Source organism: Apus apus, chromosome 1 (assembly GCF_020740795.1).
Source record: "Apus apus isolate bApuApu2 chromosome 1, bApuApu2.pri.cur, whole genome shotgun sequence".
Lineage (NCBI taxonomy): Eukaryota > Metazoa > Chordata > Aves > Apodiformes > Apodidae > Apus > Apus apus.
In genome coordinates, this window is record NC_067282.1 from 155,980,346 (window position 1) to 155,994,619 (window position 14,274).

General features: G+C 40.8%; 1 protein-coding gene across 8 annotated transcripts in view; it reads right to left on the reverse strand.

The window, feature by feature from the left end:
• Window positions 1-4,669: 4,669 nt before the first annotated feature.
• CNOT4 (CCR4-NOT transcription complex subunit 4) overlaps window positions 4,670-14,274 on the reverse strand; it is an 80,758-nt gene continuing 71,153 nt past the window's right edge. For 5 of the 8 annotated variants that reach the window (XM_051629159.1, XM_051629168.1, XM_051629149.1 and 2 more), the window contains 2 exons: window positions 6,582-6,794; window positions 4,670-5,810 (listed from right to left, as the gene is read on the reverse strand). In XM_051629159.1, the coding sequence (XP_051485119.1) occupies window positions 5,509-5,810; window positions 6,582-6,794 (515 nt within the window). In that variant the 3' untranslated portion in view covers window positions 4,670-5,508. The remainder of the gene's footprint in view (window positions 5,811-6,581; window positions 6,795-14,274) is intronic. The other 3 variants (XM_051629193.1, XM_051629212.1, XM_051629203.1) reach the window with 1 other exon arrangement.

Here is a 14,274-nt window from a genome sequence, read left to right on the forward strand (position 1 = left end):
GAAGAGGAGAGTGAGGCAAGTCCTACCCTCTCTCTAAGCATCTCTGCAACACAGAAGTATTGGCCAAATTCATAAGTCTGAGGACTAAGGGGAAGAAATAGCAATCTAGCAAGATTTCACAAGAGAAAGCAACAGTAACTGTGTGATGACTGTATCCCAACAAAAGATCCTACCTCATCTGTGTTGCAGGAGATGGGCTCCTCATGACCACCACAGGTCAGGCAGATCACTCTCCCATCAGCTTTAGATTAACAAGGACTTCTCTATACTGCTTTCCTCCACAGTGACACCAGCTTGGTTCAAACAACTTCCACACCTAGCATCACTGCAACAGAGTGTCCCAAACTGGTGTTTTACATCAGTAAAGCCAATAACAAATCTGTTGCTGCCAGGATTACCCAACTCGCCTCAAACCTCCACCATGCAGCAGTTCAGACTCCTGCATCCCCACAACTCGCTCTAGCTCCCTGTGTTTGTGTGGTAAGAACTTTATTTGGCCCTTGCTGTCTCAGGAGCCTTCACTTTGCCACAGAATGTAACAGAGGTATGCTTAGGGCCAAGAGAAAGCCCTGGAAGAAGGGAAGATTCAAATCTTGCTCAGACAGTGCTCTCACATGTAGATTACTGAGGCCACGCTATTAATTACACTGTAACCCAAACTTAATGACAATACTTGACCTCTTCGGTCTTTAGGAGCTTTGTTGACAGTCACAGCCAGAGGACCCGAGAGCTGTTTCCTATCAGTGGAACATCTCAAAGTAGGAAAAAAGAGATGCTGGGATTTGACCAAAGAGGAAGGAGCATAAGTTCTTACAGCTACTACTTAAAACAGATGACAATAAATCAGGAAAGTAGAAAGCACTTCTATTGCCACACACTGCTGGAAGATGTAAAACAACAACTACTCTTAAGGCACGAGTTCATGTCAAACAGCACTTCACATTATTTGCTATGTGCATGCTAAAAATTCACATCACTGGCAGCTGGCTGGAGGACAGTTAAATCTCAAGAAGTTTCAAGTACCTACAACCCCTTCTAGTAGGGCTGGTAACAACTTCAGTCCTCTAGCCCTTCAAGCACTGTGCCACTTCTCAGAATTTCTTGACACACCTCAGTTCTGAGCAGCAAGGGTTTACCCCAGCACTACAGCTTGCCCCTGAGGGAAGTAGCCCCATGTCATACAGCACCTGCCATGCAGTGGATTTACCTGTGCTGGAGACTAACACCAAACCAAGCTCTTCAACTTCAGGCAACTTCCAAGAACCCTGTGGAGACAGGTGAGTAAGAAGCACCCGTGTAACTGTTCCACAGTTTTTTCAAGTGTATTTTTCTAAGCTCCCTTGTAAGTATGAGGGAGGAAATTGGTGCAGGACCTCTTCTTCCCCCCAGAAGAAAAAACGTGTTCAAGCCAAAAATCTCCACAGAAGCATGGCCAGCCCTACCAAACTGTAAATAACCCAAAGCAACTCAGAACAAACATGAACACAAAGCCAAAAAAACCTCCACAAACCAAAACTAAACCACTACCAAAAAAGAAACAAAATCAAACCACCCCCACAAGAAAACCCAAACACCCTGCATTATCTCTAAAACAACATATTGAATTCCTATGATTGAAGGAACATCTCAGAAAAAATCTTTTTGGACAACAGAGTCTGTGATAGAGGGGCAAAAAGAAAACAAAATTTCAGAGTTCAGAAACTAGAATATAAACCCAACTTGATGACTAAAAACTGTTACGGAAGTTGGCAATGGTGTTTTAAGCATAGTTAGAGCAGCCCTGTCAAGACACTGCATTTCTAAGGGCACATACCTGCTCACACTTCGTTTGTAAGTAGGAAATTGAAGTCATTAAAAAAGAGGGAAAAGGAATTTATGCAATGGCTCTTCACCTTACCTAGAAGGTGACAGGCTCCTGGCTGTAATCCAGAGAAACATCACTGCCTTCTCAGATAATAAAAAGAAACAAAAAAGGCTTACAGGAACCCTTAGTATCAGTCCAGCACTGCTGACTCCCAGATTACTATGATTGAACTGAGAATGCTTTGAAAAATCAATGAACGGTTTGAGTTGGAAGGGACCTTAAAGATCATCTAGATTCAGGTCCCCTGCCATGGTCAGGGACACCTCCCATTAGACCAGGTTGCTCAGAGCCCCATCCAACCTGGCCTTGAACACTTCCAGGGATGGAGCTTCCACAACTTCCCTGGGCAACCTGTGCCAGTATCTTACCATCCTCACACTAATTAATTTCTTCCTAATGTCTAACACTTCAGTGGCTAACAACTGCCTCTCTTCCCTCAATACACATTCATATCTGTTTTGGAAGAGTCTGGTCCATCCTCTTTTTCCAATCTCATCTCCAGCAGACACCATCTATCAAATATGTTGCTAGTCCTGGGTCACCAACCTTTTAGCCAAACACTGTTCTTTGCTTAAATACAAGGAAGAGCTGCAAGCGTCTACAATATATAAAGGAACATACCATGCACTGAGATGATCACATGGACAAAGCAGACACATGAAGGTCTCCTTTCAATAAAGGTTCCTGTACATAATTTCTTGTTGCAGGAAAAGTCCAAAAACAAAAACCTCAGGAGAAACTTAATTGAGCTCCATGCAGTTGAAAAGGGTGAAATGCCAGGTTGCTTCCCAACTAGGGGGATGCAAGCATCAGCATCAGACAGTAGATAATACTAAGCTAAAAGAGGCAGAAGCTGCACCCCTTCACATGAGCTTGAATCCTGATATAATTTAACATTCTAACACCAGTGTTACCCACCTAGAAGTCCTTCTGAAGAGGGGCAGCACCATCAATCAATCAATCAATCAATCTAGTTACAAACCTCTTCCTGAAGGCTAAGAGCTGGCCTGTAGGCCAACCACACAAACTGTTGTATGGAAGCAAGGAGTAAGTGCTCTCCTGAGTGGCTGAAGCCTATTTTTTAGTGGCAGCAGACCATGGGAAGAGGTTTCCCTCACCACATTCTGAACTGAGACAAGAAGATGAATCAAGGACCAAAGGCAGCAGCAGCTTCAACAACTGCTGTGGTGCATAAGAAGCAGTTACAGCTGCTTATAGTCAAGAAGGGCACTTTTATAACAAATATACTAAAGGTCAAAAAGTGTCTGTCTCTAACAACTGGGCAAGACAAGAATGGAAAAAAGAAAAAAAATAGCAGGCAGCATCACCAACACCTCCAGCACTGGTTTCCTGCTGGGTTGCAACCCCAGTGCCAAGGGCAGCAGCAGGCACTGCCACAGGAGAGGAGGTGCCCAGCCTGCAGTCCCATCAGGCAGCACTTCTCCTTCCACTACCAGCAGTTACATCAGGGGATTGCACAGGGGCTGAGCGGGTGACAAAAACATAGTTTACTTTGTGTGGGAGTGTTGGCACCAAAGGGTGGGCACATTCTCCCAAGTTACCAGGGCAAATGACTGATCTACAGCAACCTTGCCTGTCCAGAAAGAGTACACTCAGTTCCTTAATGCAGATGGTAAACAGCACTAAATGGCAACACAGGTAAGATACGAGCAAAAGCAGGCAATTGCCAACAAATGACCTTTTTACAAAGCAGGGTATTTGGAGTCACTTTATGCAAATTCAATGCCTGGTTCCCCTGTCCAGTGATCAATTCGGGACTTGCTCCCACTCCCTGGACCATGAAAGGCCATTTCCCTCACCCCCATGAGATGCCCACAGTTGCACAGTGTGAATTCCCTTCCTTGCCCCAGCAGAAAACATTTTAAGAGGGCAACCAGCCTGAACTGTACAGCTCACACCAGGTGAGAAATCCTTCTGCACTGGTATCACTAAGATTTCAGGCTTGTTGCCAACCTCATGAGCTACATCAACCCAGCACCCCCATCACGAGGTTACTGGTCTTAAATATCTCTGGCCAGAAGTGTAAGAGCTTGCTGGAGGCCTTCTGCATGTGTCAAGTGCTCTTCGTTCCCCTCTTGTGCACTGATATTTCACACCTTTAAGTGAGCATGGTGACAGAAACAGGGAGTTGCAACTAGAATGTTCTGCCACACCTTCAGACACATTAGTGCAATCTGTCCCAAGTACCATGGCATTTAATTCAGAAAGCATAAACAAGTTTTTCATGCTTGAGATTGAAAAGGATACCAACAATACAGGTTAGAGACAGACAGCCTCTAGCTGTTGACATAAGACAACAGAATCCCTTAAAAAAATGTAAAGTGTGCATGCCTTTTCCACCCTTCATACAAAAGCCACCATGCAAAGCAATATTTCCATGAAAAAGCAGCTCCAGTTTAGATGAATAGGGGAAAAAACCCCATGCAGTGACATTGTTTTATTAGATGCAGTAATTAAAAATCCAAGTTTTAAAAAAACAACACTAAAAGCAAACATGAAGTCATCATCAAGTTTTCTGTTTTATTTAAGATTTTAGTTTTAATTCTGAAGAAAGAGGTACATTTCCTTGGTTTTAGTTTTAGCATCAGGTTATAACCATGTTTATTTATCTGTTTCTTTTTTCCTGTCTTTTCAATACTGCACAAACGTCCAGAAACTACAGGGTTAAGTAAAAGCTGCAGGCAGAGGAGGTCAGAGGTTGCTCCTGATGGTGATCATGTGGCCCCAATGCAGTGCTATCCCAGAGTGCCCTATTCAGGTGAATCTAGTTGGTTTTTTAATTTAAAAAAAAAAAAAAAAAAAGAAAGAGAGACTAACAGAGGAGACAGAAAGGCTGAAGTAAATATCACTCGTGTTTCAGCTGCTTATATTATGTATACGCTAGGTATTAAATCTGTGAATACTTTTAAAACATTAAAGTTTACTTTAAATCTAAAGCCAAAATTAAAGAAAAATCTTATTCTCCCCTCTTTAAACCACTCTTTAGCAACATGCCAGTTACTCATAGCTGTAAGTGTTTTTTGTCTTTCAACACACTTCATGCCAAACTCTGACAAAATAAAATCCTCTTCTCAAATAAAAAAACAAAACCAACATAGCAATTTCCCTGTGTAGTGCCACACTGAATGCAAAATAAATGCTAGGCCACTGCTTGCCCCACATGTTCAGTAACTTCATTTAAATTAAACACCTTTTTCATGTTTCTGCATTTCATTCTGCATTGCATTTTTTCCCCTACTGCAGATTGACACATTTCCACTAGGCAGAAATACTCATGTGCAAAAGACATAAGACAGTAATATTCTCCTTAAGCATTGAGACTGCATTTTGATCTCTCTCTCTTTTTTTTTTTTTTTTCTCCTTAGAATGCTTAGAAAATATTTCAAACAGTGTATTTCAAACACTGGCTCAGCAGAAACTTAACGAAAAGAGACAGTCATGACCCTGTGATGGCACTGCATTTGGGGGGGAGGTTTGATCAGGAACTGGATTCTTCAGAAAGAAAGATATGACAGGGAACAGTAGGTGGGCATGGGGAGGAGTCAGGGCGGGACACTTCCTGCATTTCTAACGTTTTGGGTTTTATTTTTCTTTTTTTTTTTTTTTTTCTTTTTCCTCCTTTCCTAATGACGATCCAGCGCTGAGCTCTGTAGTAGATCTGTGGGGGTTTTACTGGGGGGTCTGAAGGCTGTCTGAAAGCCTGGAGGTGGGGAATGGAAGCTGGTGGGGTTTGAAGGAGGAGAGTAGGGATTCCAACTGGCTCTGTGCAGAGGGATCTGTGTGCCGAAGGGGTTACTGTGGTGCGTCTGTGATGGTGCTGCACTGGGGCCGTCCACCTCTGTGAGGGCCTGAAGAGATTTTAGCCAATGTGGAGGATTGTCATCTTGAAGGGTGTCTAAACTGTTTCCTGTGGATGCTGGGATACCTATGAAGAGAAGAAAAAAAAAAAACAGGGATACAAGCATGTCAGAGCAGATGCAAAAAGCTTAGCATGAGGGAGGTCAATTTAACCTAACAAAAAGCAACAGTGAAAAAACATTAGTTTGTACAGAGAATGCATTTTACATTATTACATACAAATACCCTGCCTGCAAAACATTTAACATTAAATCCAGACAGGAGAAAGTTCCCCCTCAGAGCACTTTTTCATAAAACACACATTTTTCTCTCAAACATCCTGTGCAAGGACTGCATCCCTGTTGACGTGACCTTACCACACCAAACCACCAGAACACTGCATGCTTCACCTCCTCCTCTGCCTACTTGAATCATGCTTCAGCCTCTCTAACAGGGAAACACAACCAGACAGCCTTATAAAAGAGAGCTTTATAAACAAGTGGAGTATGTCCCTTTTTAAATAACCAAGTCTAGTGAATGCCTTCAGTGCCTGAGGACCAGCGGCGCACACACCGGACATGCCACCCAGCAGGAGGGACACCTACGTTGACCCTATAGATAAGCACTGATCCACCTGACTGCCTGTGAAGGCCCCGGGCATGCATTGCAAAGGCCCCAGTGACATTTTGTTACACCTAGCAGTTCCACAAAAATTCCTGGACCCTTGAGGTTTTGTGGATGGAAGCTGGAAGAGACCACCGCATACTGCCTTTTTCTTTTTTTCCAGAGGTAAATCAGTTTGTGCCAAATACCCATTGGATGGTTTGCCAGCGGAGCTGAAGGAGTGAGAAACGGTTACCTGTGATGATTGCGGGGTCCATCCAGCTGCCAGGGCTGTCCCAATTCAGGCTGTCGGTGGTGGCAGGGTTGGACGTTGGTACACTGTGGTTGGCGTTGGAGGGGGAAGAAGCATTGGGCAGTCCACCAAAGTTGATGTTAATGTTCGGTAGAAGTGCCCTTAGCCCGTCCTGCCATTCCTTCATATTTAAACTCTCTACAGAACTGCTGTTGTCTGGGAGATTTACCAACAAAAAAAAAATGAAAGATAAAAAAAATAAAAAGCTGAAGTTAGAAACAGATGTCCTTCTTCGGTGGGGTATGGGATTTTGTTTTTACTTTTTAAAGTTAAGCATTTAATACTTTCCCTGTCCAAAAATTAGGGTCAATGTTTATATGATTGATTAATTACTCAGAGAGGCTGGCAGGTTTTAAACCAAGTATATGAGAGTGGGAGAAAGATTTAACTCCTCCCCCAATTTATATTTCCCCCTTTTTTTTTTTTTTCCAGTTCAGAGACTCAAAATAATCAAAAGGGCACAGTGGCTCCCCCTCTACTAGTAATAGGGGAAAACCAACCAGATCCTTTATAAGAATACCTCTGGTGCAAGCCAGATAACCCGATTAGGCTGTTTTATTAATGGGCAGGAGGTTAAAAATGGTTGTTTTCTTTGAAGTATATTAAAATGAAGAAAGGCTAGGTAGGGCTTTGCAATAGAAACCGAACATCAGGAACCAGGGAGGTGGAGGAGGAATATCACAGAAGTTTTTTGTTTTGTTACAGCTTGCTCATTCACAGCCTCACAGATGTTCTTCTGAAGGAAATGGTAATTAGGTTCTCATGAAGTTGAAGGGAGTGCAATTTCCTCTTGCAGATGAAGAACAGCAGTGAAAATTCTTTAGAGACCTTTCAGAATAACTCCCAACACAGCAACATCCTCAAAACTTTGGTTAGAATCAAACCAGCTTGACACCAAAACAGTCAAGTCTCCAACTATTTGCCTAAATGTTTCAAGGCAGGTATTGAAAAGCACAACAGGATACTGTGGTTACAGTAACGATTCCTGAACACAAACCTTAATCCATGCTATCTAGGAACAGACTATGAGGTTCTACGATCCGTCTTTAACTTGTCAGACTTAGGTTAATGCTTGGCAGAATTAGGTTATGGTTGGACTTGATCATCTTAAAGGTCTTTTCCAAACAGAACGACTCCATGATTCTGTGATCTCCTGCTTTAGGTATCTCAAATCAAGTACAAGCATCCTAGTATTTATCAGCCAATAAAGAAAATGATACTTAATTAAATTGTGGTCAAATATATTTGAAAAGCAAGCGTTGGGCAGCACATTAGCAGTATGCTCTTTTTGCAAAAAAACTAGAATATAACTTTTTTCCTTTTTTAACCACCTCTGCTTGTCCTTCTTAAAGAAAGGACCTTCACTGCACTCAGAAGTGCTACAGTGAGATACCTACATAATATTGCTACTTCATCAACAATGGAAGATATTTAAGTCTTCAGGGAAAATTAAAGAGGATATCACTAACTTGCAACTATGTATGTTGGACAGAGAAGAAAGCAGTCTCACTTGCTATCAAAACCTGCCTCAGCAATTCTTGTAAAGCTGAATGCTCAGAAAGAACTGATGTCTTTTTGTAACTGGAGGGGGAAAAAAGCAAGTTCTTGAAATTCTGTGCTTTCATGCAGAACTTTCCTTCCCCAGACCAGAGGGTTTTTAGAATAAACTTTATAAAAGATTCTAATTCTGTATAGAACTACAGCAAGAAACTTCATTCACAAACCACAGCAAGTCACACCTCAGTCCATGTCATCAAGTCAACTTCAAAACAAATTACTATGCAAATCTGCTTTATCCACTTTGCCTATGATGACTGCTGGAGCAATGTATTCATTTCTAACCCCATGCATGCCTAATGCAGCTATTCTCACACAAGCACCCATCTGCATCCATAAATGTCCCATGTAGCAGGACAGCAGCTGACACCTAGAATGTCTGTGGCCAGAGCCACACTGCACATGAAGGCTGGACAGGAATAATAGCACAGATAGAAAGAGGGTACTACAGAAATCATCCTCTGCCTGAGCAAATTTGCAGAATACATTTGATCACAGACTCTGGACAGTTTACAGTCAACTGCTGTGCTCCCCACTCACTGGCTGAGGCTGGGGAATCACTCTTCCTCAGAGGTTAGGTTACAGCACACGATACACCTCCACAGTGAAAGCAGGCAACTCCTAAGCATTCCCATAAACAAAGACAGGTCAAAAAATCAGGTAGTGAAAGTAACCCCAAAAGCCTGCCCCCTACTACTACAGGCATCTAAAGATTAAAATTTTAAGTGCTATGGGAGAAAAAAAAAATAGCAGTAACAGAACTGAAGCTCTGCCTCAAGCTAGTAAACCAAGACCAGCTTTTTAGTAAATTCATAGCACATGGATACAATTTAAGTGTGACTGTATCCACACACTGTGCAGCATGATCTGTGTACAAGTCACCTCAGGTGAAGAAAAAAAAAAAAAAAAAGCAGGCTTACTGGCCAGCAATTTGTTCTGTGTTTGTATAGCATCAAGCCATAGTGCCATACAACCAGCTTTCACTTCTACTTTGAGTTCCTGTACTGTAAATCAAATCTACCTCCTGCTCCCTCCAGAGCTCCCGCTTTTTTCTTTGCAATACCAACACACATGAACAGGATTTGAAGAGTTTAGTGCAATACATTTTTCACCCAGAACTATGATCCTGGGGTTAAGAAAAAAATTAAAACTTTAAAAAGCATTAGTCAGAAATGTCCTTGATGCGTTATTTGCTCACAACCTTCTTGAACATCCATAAGCCTATTTAAGACAAGTTCTAATCGTATTTTTTGGCACCTGAGTACCCAGCTCACCATCACAGAAATAACTGTGCAACAGATTCCACATGGTACACCAATACTTTCCACTTTATTTTCTCACCTCTGCTTCCCACAGCTTGTGCCAGAAACACAGCTCAGTTTATCATAGAATGGAATATTTTAATAACTCACTTCTACTACAAGGCAAAAAAGTACACACAGGATACTTATTAGGACCACACAGTAGTAAACATACTCATTGCAATACCTGTGAGCTGGGGATCTGCAAGCTTATGACAATCCTTATCATGGACATTACTAACTCCCAACATGCCCTCAAAGCTCACGTACAAGAAAGCAAATGTGCAGTAAACTGCACACCTGTAACATGTCATTAAGTCTAATGAAGACAAAGCTAGCAAGATGTCATACTTCTGAAAGAATGAGATAGGAAGATAAAAGTAGTAGGGTTTTAGGCCACCGTGGGCTAAGAAAATAGACATTTTTGCCATGTTATTCTCCATTTTAAAAAGACTTAATACAGCACATATAAGAATCCAGTAAGATAGCAAGTGGTTGAGATACAAGACTATCATGGAATAGAAAAGGCTGGCACTGTTTGGTGAGGAGACAATCTGTGAGGCAGGCATAGTGCACCATTGCCATGCACCCTCTAACACAGAACAAAAGAAAATAAGAGGAAACCGAGGAGGACTGCTCTTTATCTCAACTGTCAGTACAAAATCCACTTGGAATCACAGAAGTCAAGAGACAAAAGGCCTATAATGACCCAGTATCTATTAAAACTGTGCTATTTGCTAGCAATAAGGAATTTATTTATTAAAATCTTGTGCTCCTGGGTACAAAAGTGACAAAACAGAATTCCCAAAGATTTATTGTCTTTCCCTGGCAGCTGGGTTTGTGAGGCTAAAAGGCAAGCTATGACAAAAACACTGGCCTCTGACACCAAAGAAAAAGCAAGCAACACATTACTTGTGTGACTGTAACAAGGTTTTCCAGCTTGGCTAATAAATACCCAGAGGAAAAAAACAAACAAAACCAAACAACAAAACAACCACAACTCCAGAGTTTTACAGCTTTGTCACGACTCTCAGCACTTAAGGAGAAATACTGCAATTCAATTATTCTTGTAATACGGGATCTGGTAAGGGATTAAAATGCATTTAGGTGTTAAAACAGATGGGATCAAGAGAGAATACAATACAACACTCCCTGCACTGCCCTCTGGGGCCTGTGACTGGATATGATAGGTAAGCCACCCGGTTAGAAAAATTCCTGATGCAACCCAAGTACACGAGCAATCTGCAGGCACCACACAGCAACACCCAAACCAATCAACCACATCAGTGTGTCTTTGCTGGAATCTGACAAGTTTGAAACAAGAGCCTAAGTGAGAATACACATCCACCCCAAAGACAGGAGTTACTTCCACCACCTGAAGAAAGTATCTTCAGGAGACACTACTACCCATCCCTTGGCTAGTTAGTCTTTTTCTTACTTGAGTTCATGCTTCACCATGAAACTACTACTACAGTTAAAAATGATAAAAGGTTAACTCTTCGTTAATAAAGATCTATTAAAAAGGGCATAAAACAAGTTAAAACCAGTTGACTGCAATGGATGAAAAAAATCTAAACACCAAGATAAATGGGACATTCCTACCACCATGCTCCAGCTTTGACTGTGAAAGGAGAGAATAACCTGGTGAAGCTTCACTGAAAGCACCACTATTCATATGAAAATTAGGCTCAAATACATATCCTGAACTCCTGTCTTCTCTTAATGTGCATTTCATAATCCTATCTGGTCTAGTGGAAACTTGTGTCTACAGAGGTGAACAGATCCCACAGTTCTAGCACTGAACTTTTTCATGTGCCTGAGGTAGGATGTCAACATAAAGTAAAAGCACTTGTATGTAAAAATTTTCAAAGTCAGCTGCCCTCTTAAAGTAAGCAAAGGGAAGAAAAAAACCCACCTTCATCACAAACATCCTGCCCACCTGATTTAAATTAAAAATACTTAAAGTTAGCTTAAAAAAAAAATAGGATTGAGAAGCCTGGACATTCATCTCTAGGAAAGAAACAGTCGTTTAATGGATTTCTAAATAAAACCCTTGCCCCATCATGACACCCTACCAGTCTGGTAGTGTTACTTCCACATCCTCTACTTGCAATGCCTTACACACGATTCCTTCAAATCAGGCACAATAAGTGTGTATCTGGGGGAGAGATGGCTAAGAGGATGATTGCCAAGCCAGAAATACTGTTCTGTTGAACATATTCAGTACTTTAGAAGACGTTTGCACAAGTGTCAGCTGCATTGACATGGGCTGTTCCGTGACATAAATTCTGACACCACCACAATGTAGACCCTAAGGTATTTCAGATTTGGCTGCACCACACTTGCGATGTTGACACACTTGATCTTTTGTGTTTAGGGTAATGGGATAGCATGTCTTACAGTCTATTTGGTGGCAGACCAGCCCACTAAAATGAATGTGTTAGAGACTAGATCATACAAGTTTATGGTCAAATCCATTTAAAAATTCATAGAGTATATGCTTAAATGAATGTGACTAACAGCAAAGATCACAAGACCATCACATGAAGGCAGTGTAAAGCAACTATATATCTTTGCTGTCAAAACTGTATTCCAAGCTATGAGTCCTGCTAAAAAGAAAGTAGACCAGCAAATGTGTGTTGTAATTATTATTTTAAGAATCCACCAGTATTTCATGTGTGTGACCAAGGCACACAACAGTGCTACAGAAAAGCTTCAAATAAGCAAAAGAAATTCAGAGGAAAACTATCATAGGAGAGAAAAATAAACTTATCAGTAATGACACGTACCTGACAGCACAGACTAGAAACAAGAGAAGTGAAGACTATCAAGCTGCATTCAGTAACAGAATGGCTATCACAATGACCTGCTCGTAAGAAGGCCCTTATGAAATCTTCAAGGATTCTAAAGAGGAAGTTTGTTTTGAAGCCTTGGCAAGACAACCGGAATGACAAAATTTGTCTCAGGCCAAGATGGGGGGCAGAAGAAAAAGAGGGTAAAAAAGGAACAGAAAAAACTACCAGGAGTCTTTCAACTTGATAATAAACAAATGAGGGCACCAAAAACCATACCCTTTGAAGTGCCATCCCTGTTAGTTCCAGCCTGTGCTGCATACTATCATTTTCACAGATACCACAGATAGTCTGTGCTTTCCATGAAACAACCCTTTATCCTATTCCAAGAAGTAACTGGGGCTTCTCTATTTTAGTCTCAAAACTACTCTCCACTATTGGTATTTCTATTTTTCAAAAAGTGGTCCAATATTTCACCCCGGGGGGGGGGGAGGAGGGGGAGGGCGGGGGGGGGAGGGGAAGAGGACAGCATGATTTGTCCCATCCTAAAATAAAATTATGCCCATCATTTTAGATAAACTCAAAACCCTGTCATTCAAAGCTTACATATTTAACCAGCAACAAAACAGTTATAATAAAAACTGTAGCTATGTCACTTTAATATGACTAATAAGCTTGCTTGCTCATGAATTTTTTAAAACCATGAGTAAAATCCATTTAAACTGCTATGATCTGAAACATTGTACTCTCGGACTTCATTGATTCTGTGTATTCATGATTTCTAGGAAACCCACAATGCTTACACCAAATGAGGAAGTTTCATCAATTCACAGAGGCCCAAGAATGTCACTGGCAGATTAAAGAAGACTGAATCTGTCCACATTTAAAAAGGAGTGCTGCCCATCAGGAATACAAGTGGCCACTTCATATTAGGGAGATATCGAATGACAGAAGCACTAGAAGATAAAGCTGTTTGTGCCTCACTGACATTCTCTACACACAGGAAGCTACTTGGCAATCCACTAAAACAGCTTTCTAAGAGTCATTCCACAGTACAGATTTCAAATGAGTGTCTTGCTCATGAACAAAATAAGTGTACATACATGCATACACACATATATGTACAAAATCGGCTTCAGTAGTCAAGAGACACCAGTCTGCCCTCAGCTTTAAAAGAATGCAAATAAAGCAGCTTTTATCTTCATTCCACATTGATTTCCATTGTTAGATTAATTCCACATGTATCCAACTTAAAAAAAAACAAAACAGCCATGTAAATAAAAAAGCACTGTTTTTCAATTTGAAATAAATTAACTGCAACTTAACATGCCAGTAAGCCAAGTAGAAGAGAAATATACTGAATTCTGAAGTATACACTTCAAAGGGGAGAGTAAGTTTTATCTAAATATTTTTATTTTTTTATTAAGATCTGACAGTAAAACTTTTAAGCTTTCTGTGACTACGTAAGTGTTATGAGTCAGAGAATAAATTTATTTTCAGGGTATATCCCCTCTACAACATCAGTAAGGGGAAAGCTCATACTAGATATTAAACAGGAAGATTTGTATTTGCTTGTGTGTACAGGTTCAGAATTTTATTAGGTTTGAGAAAAGCAATTTTATATTAGTATTCTGGAGAGTTCTTGTGATTGACATACACTTACCATGGCTCAAGGGACCAAATCTAATATATAATTATAGCAGCCAGCCACCCAATTTTAAGCTGTAAGTATATTTCAAATTGAGATTATAACTTGCTTTGAAAACATGCTTGACTTTGTATCAGATGTTCCACAGCACCCTATCCTTTTTTTTTTATTACTGATTTTTTTAAATGATTTTTTGCTAAAAATGCTTAGTGGTCAACCACAGGACTTCAGCCAGGTTTGGGGCTGGTGGGGGGGAGCACTGTCCTGCACACAAAATGACAATATGATCTGTAATTACTTCAGTCAATAATCAATCAACCTATTTTTTTTTCTTGTGA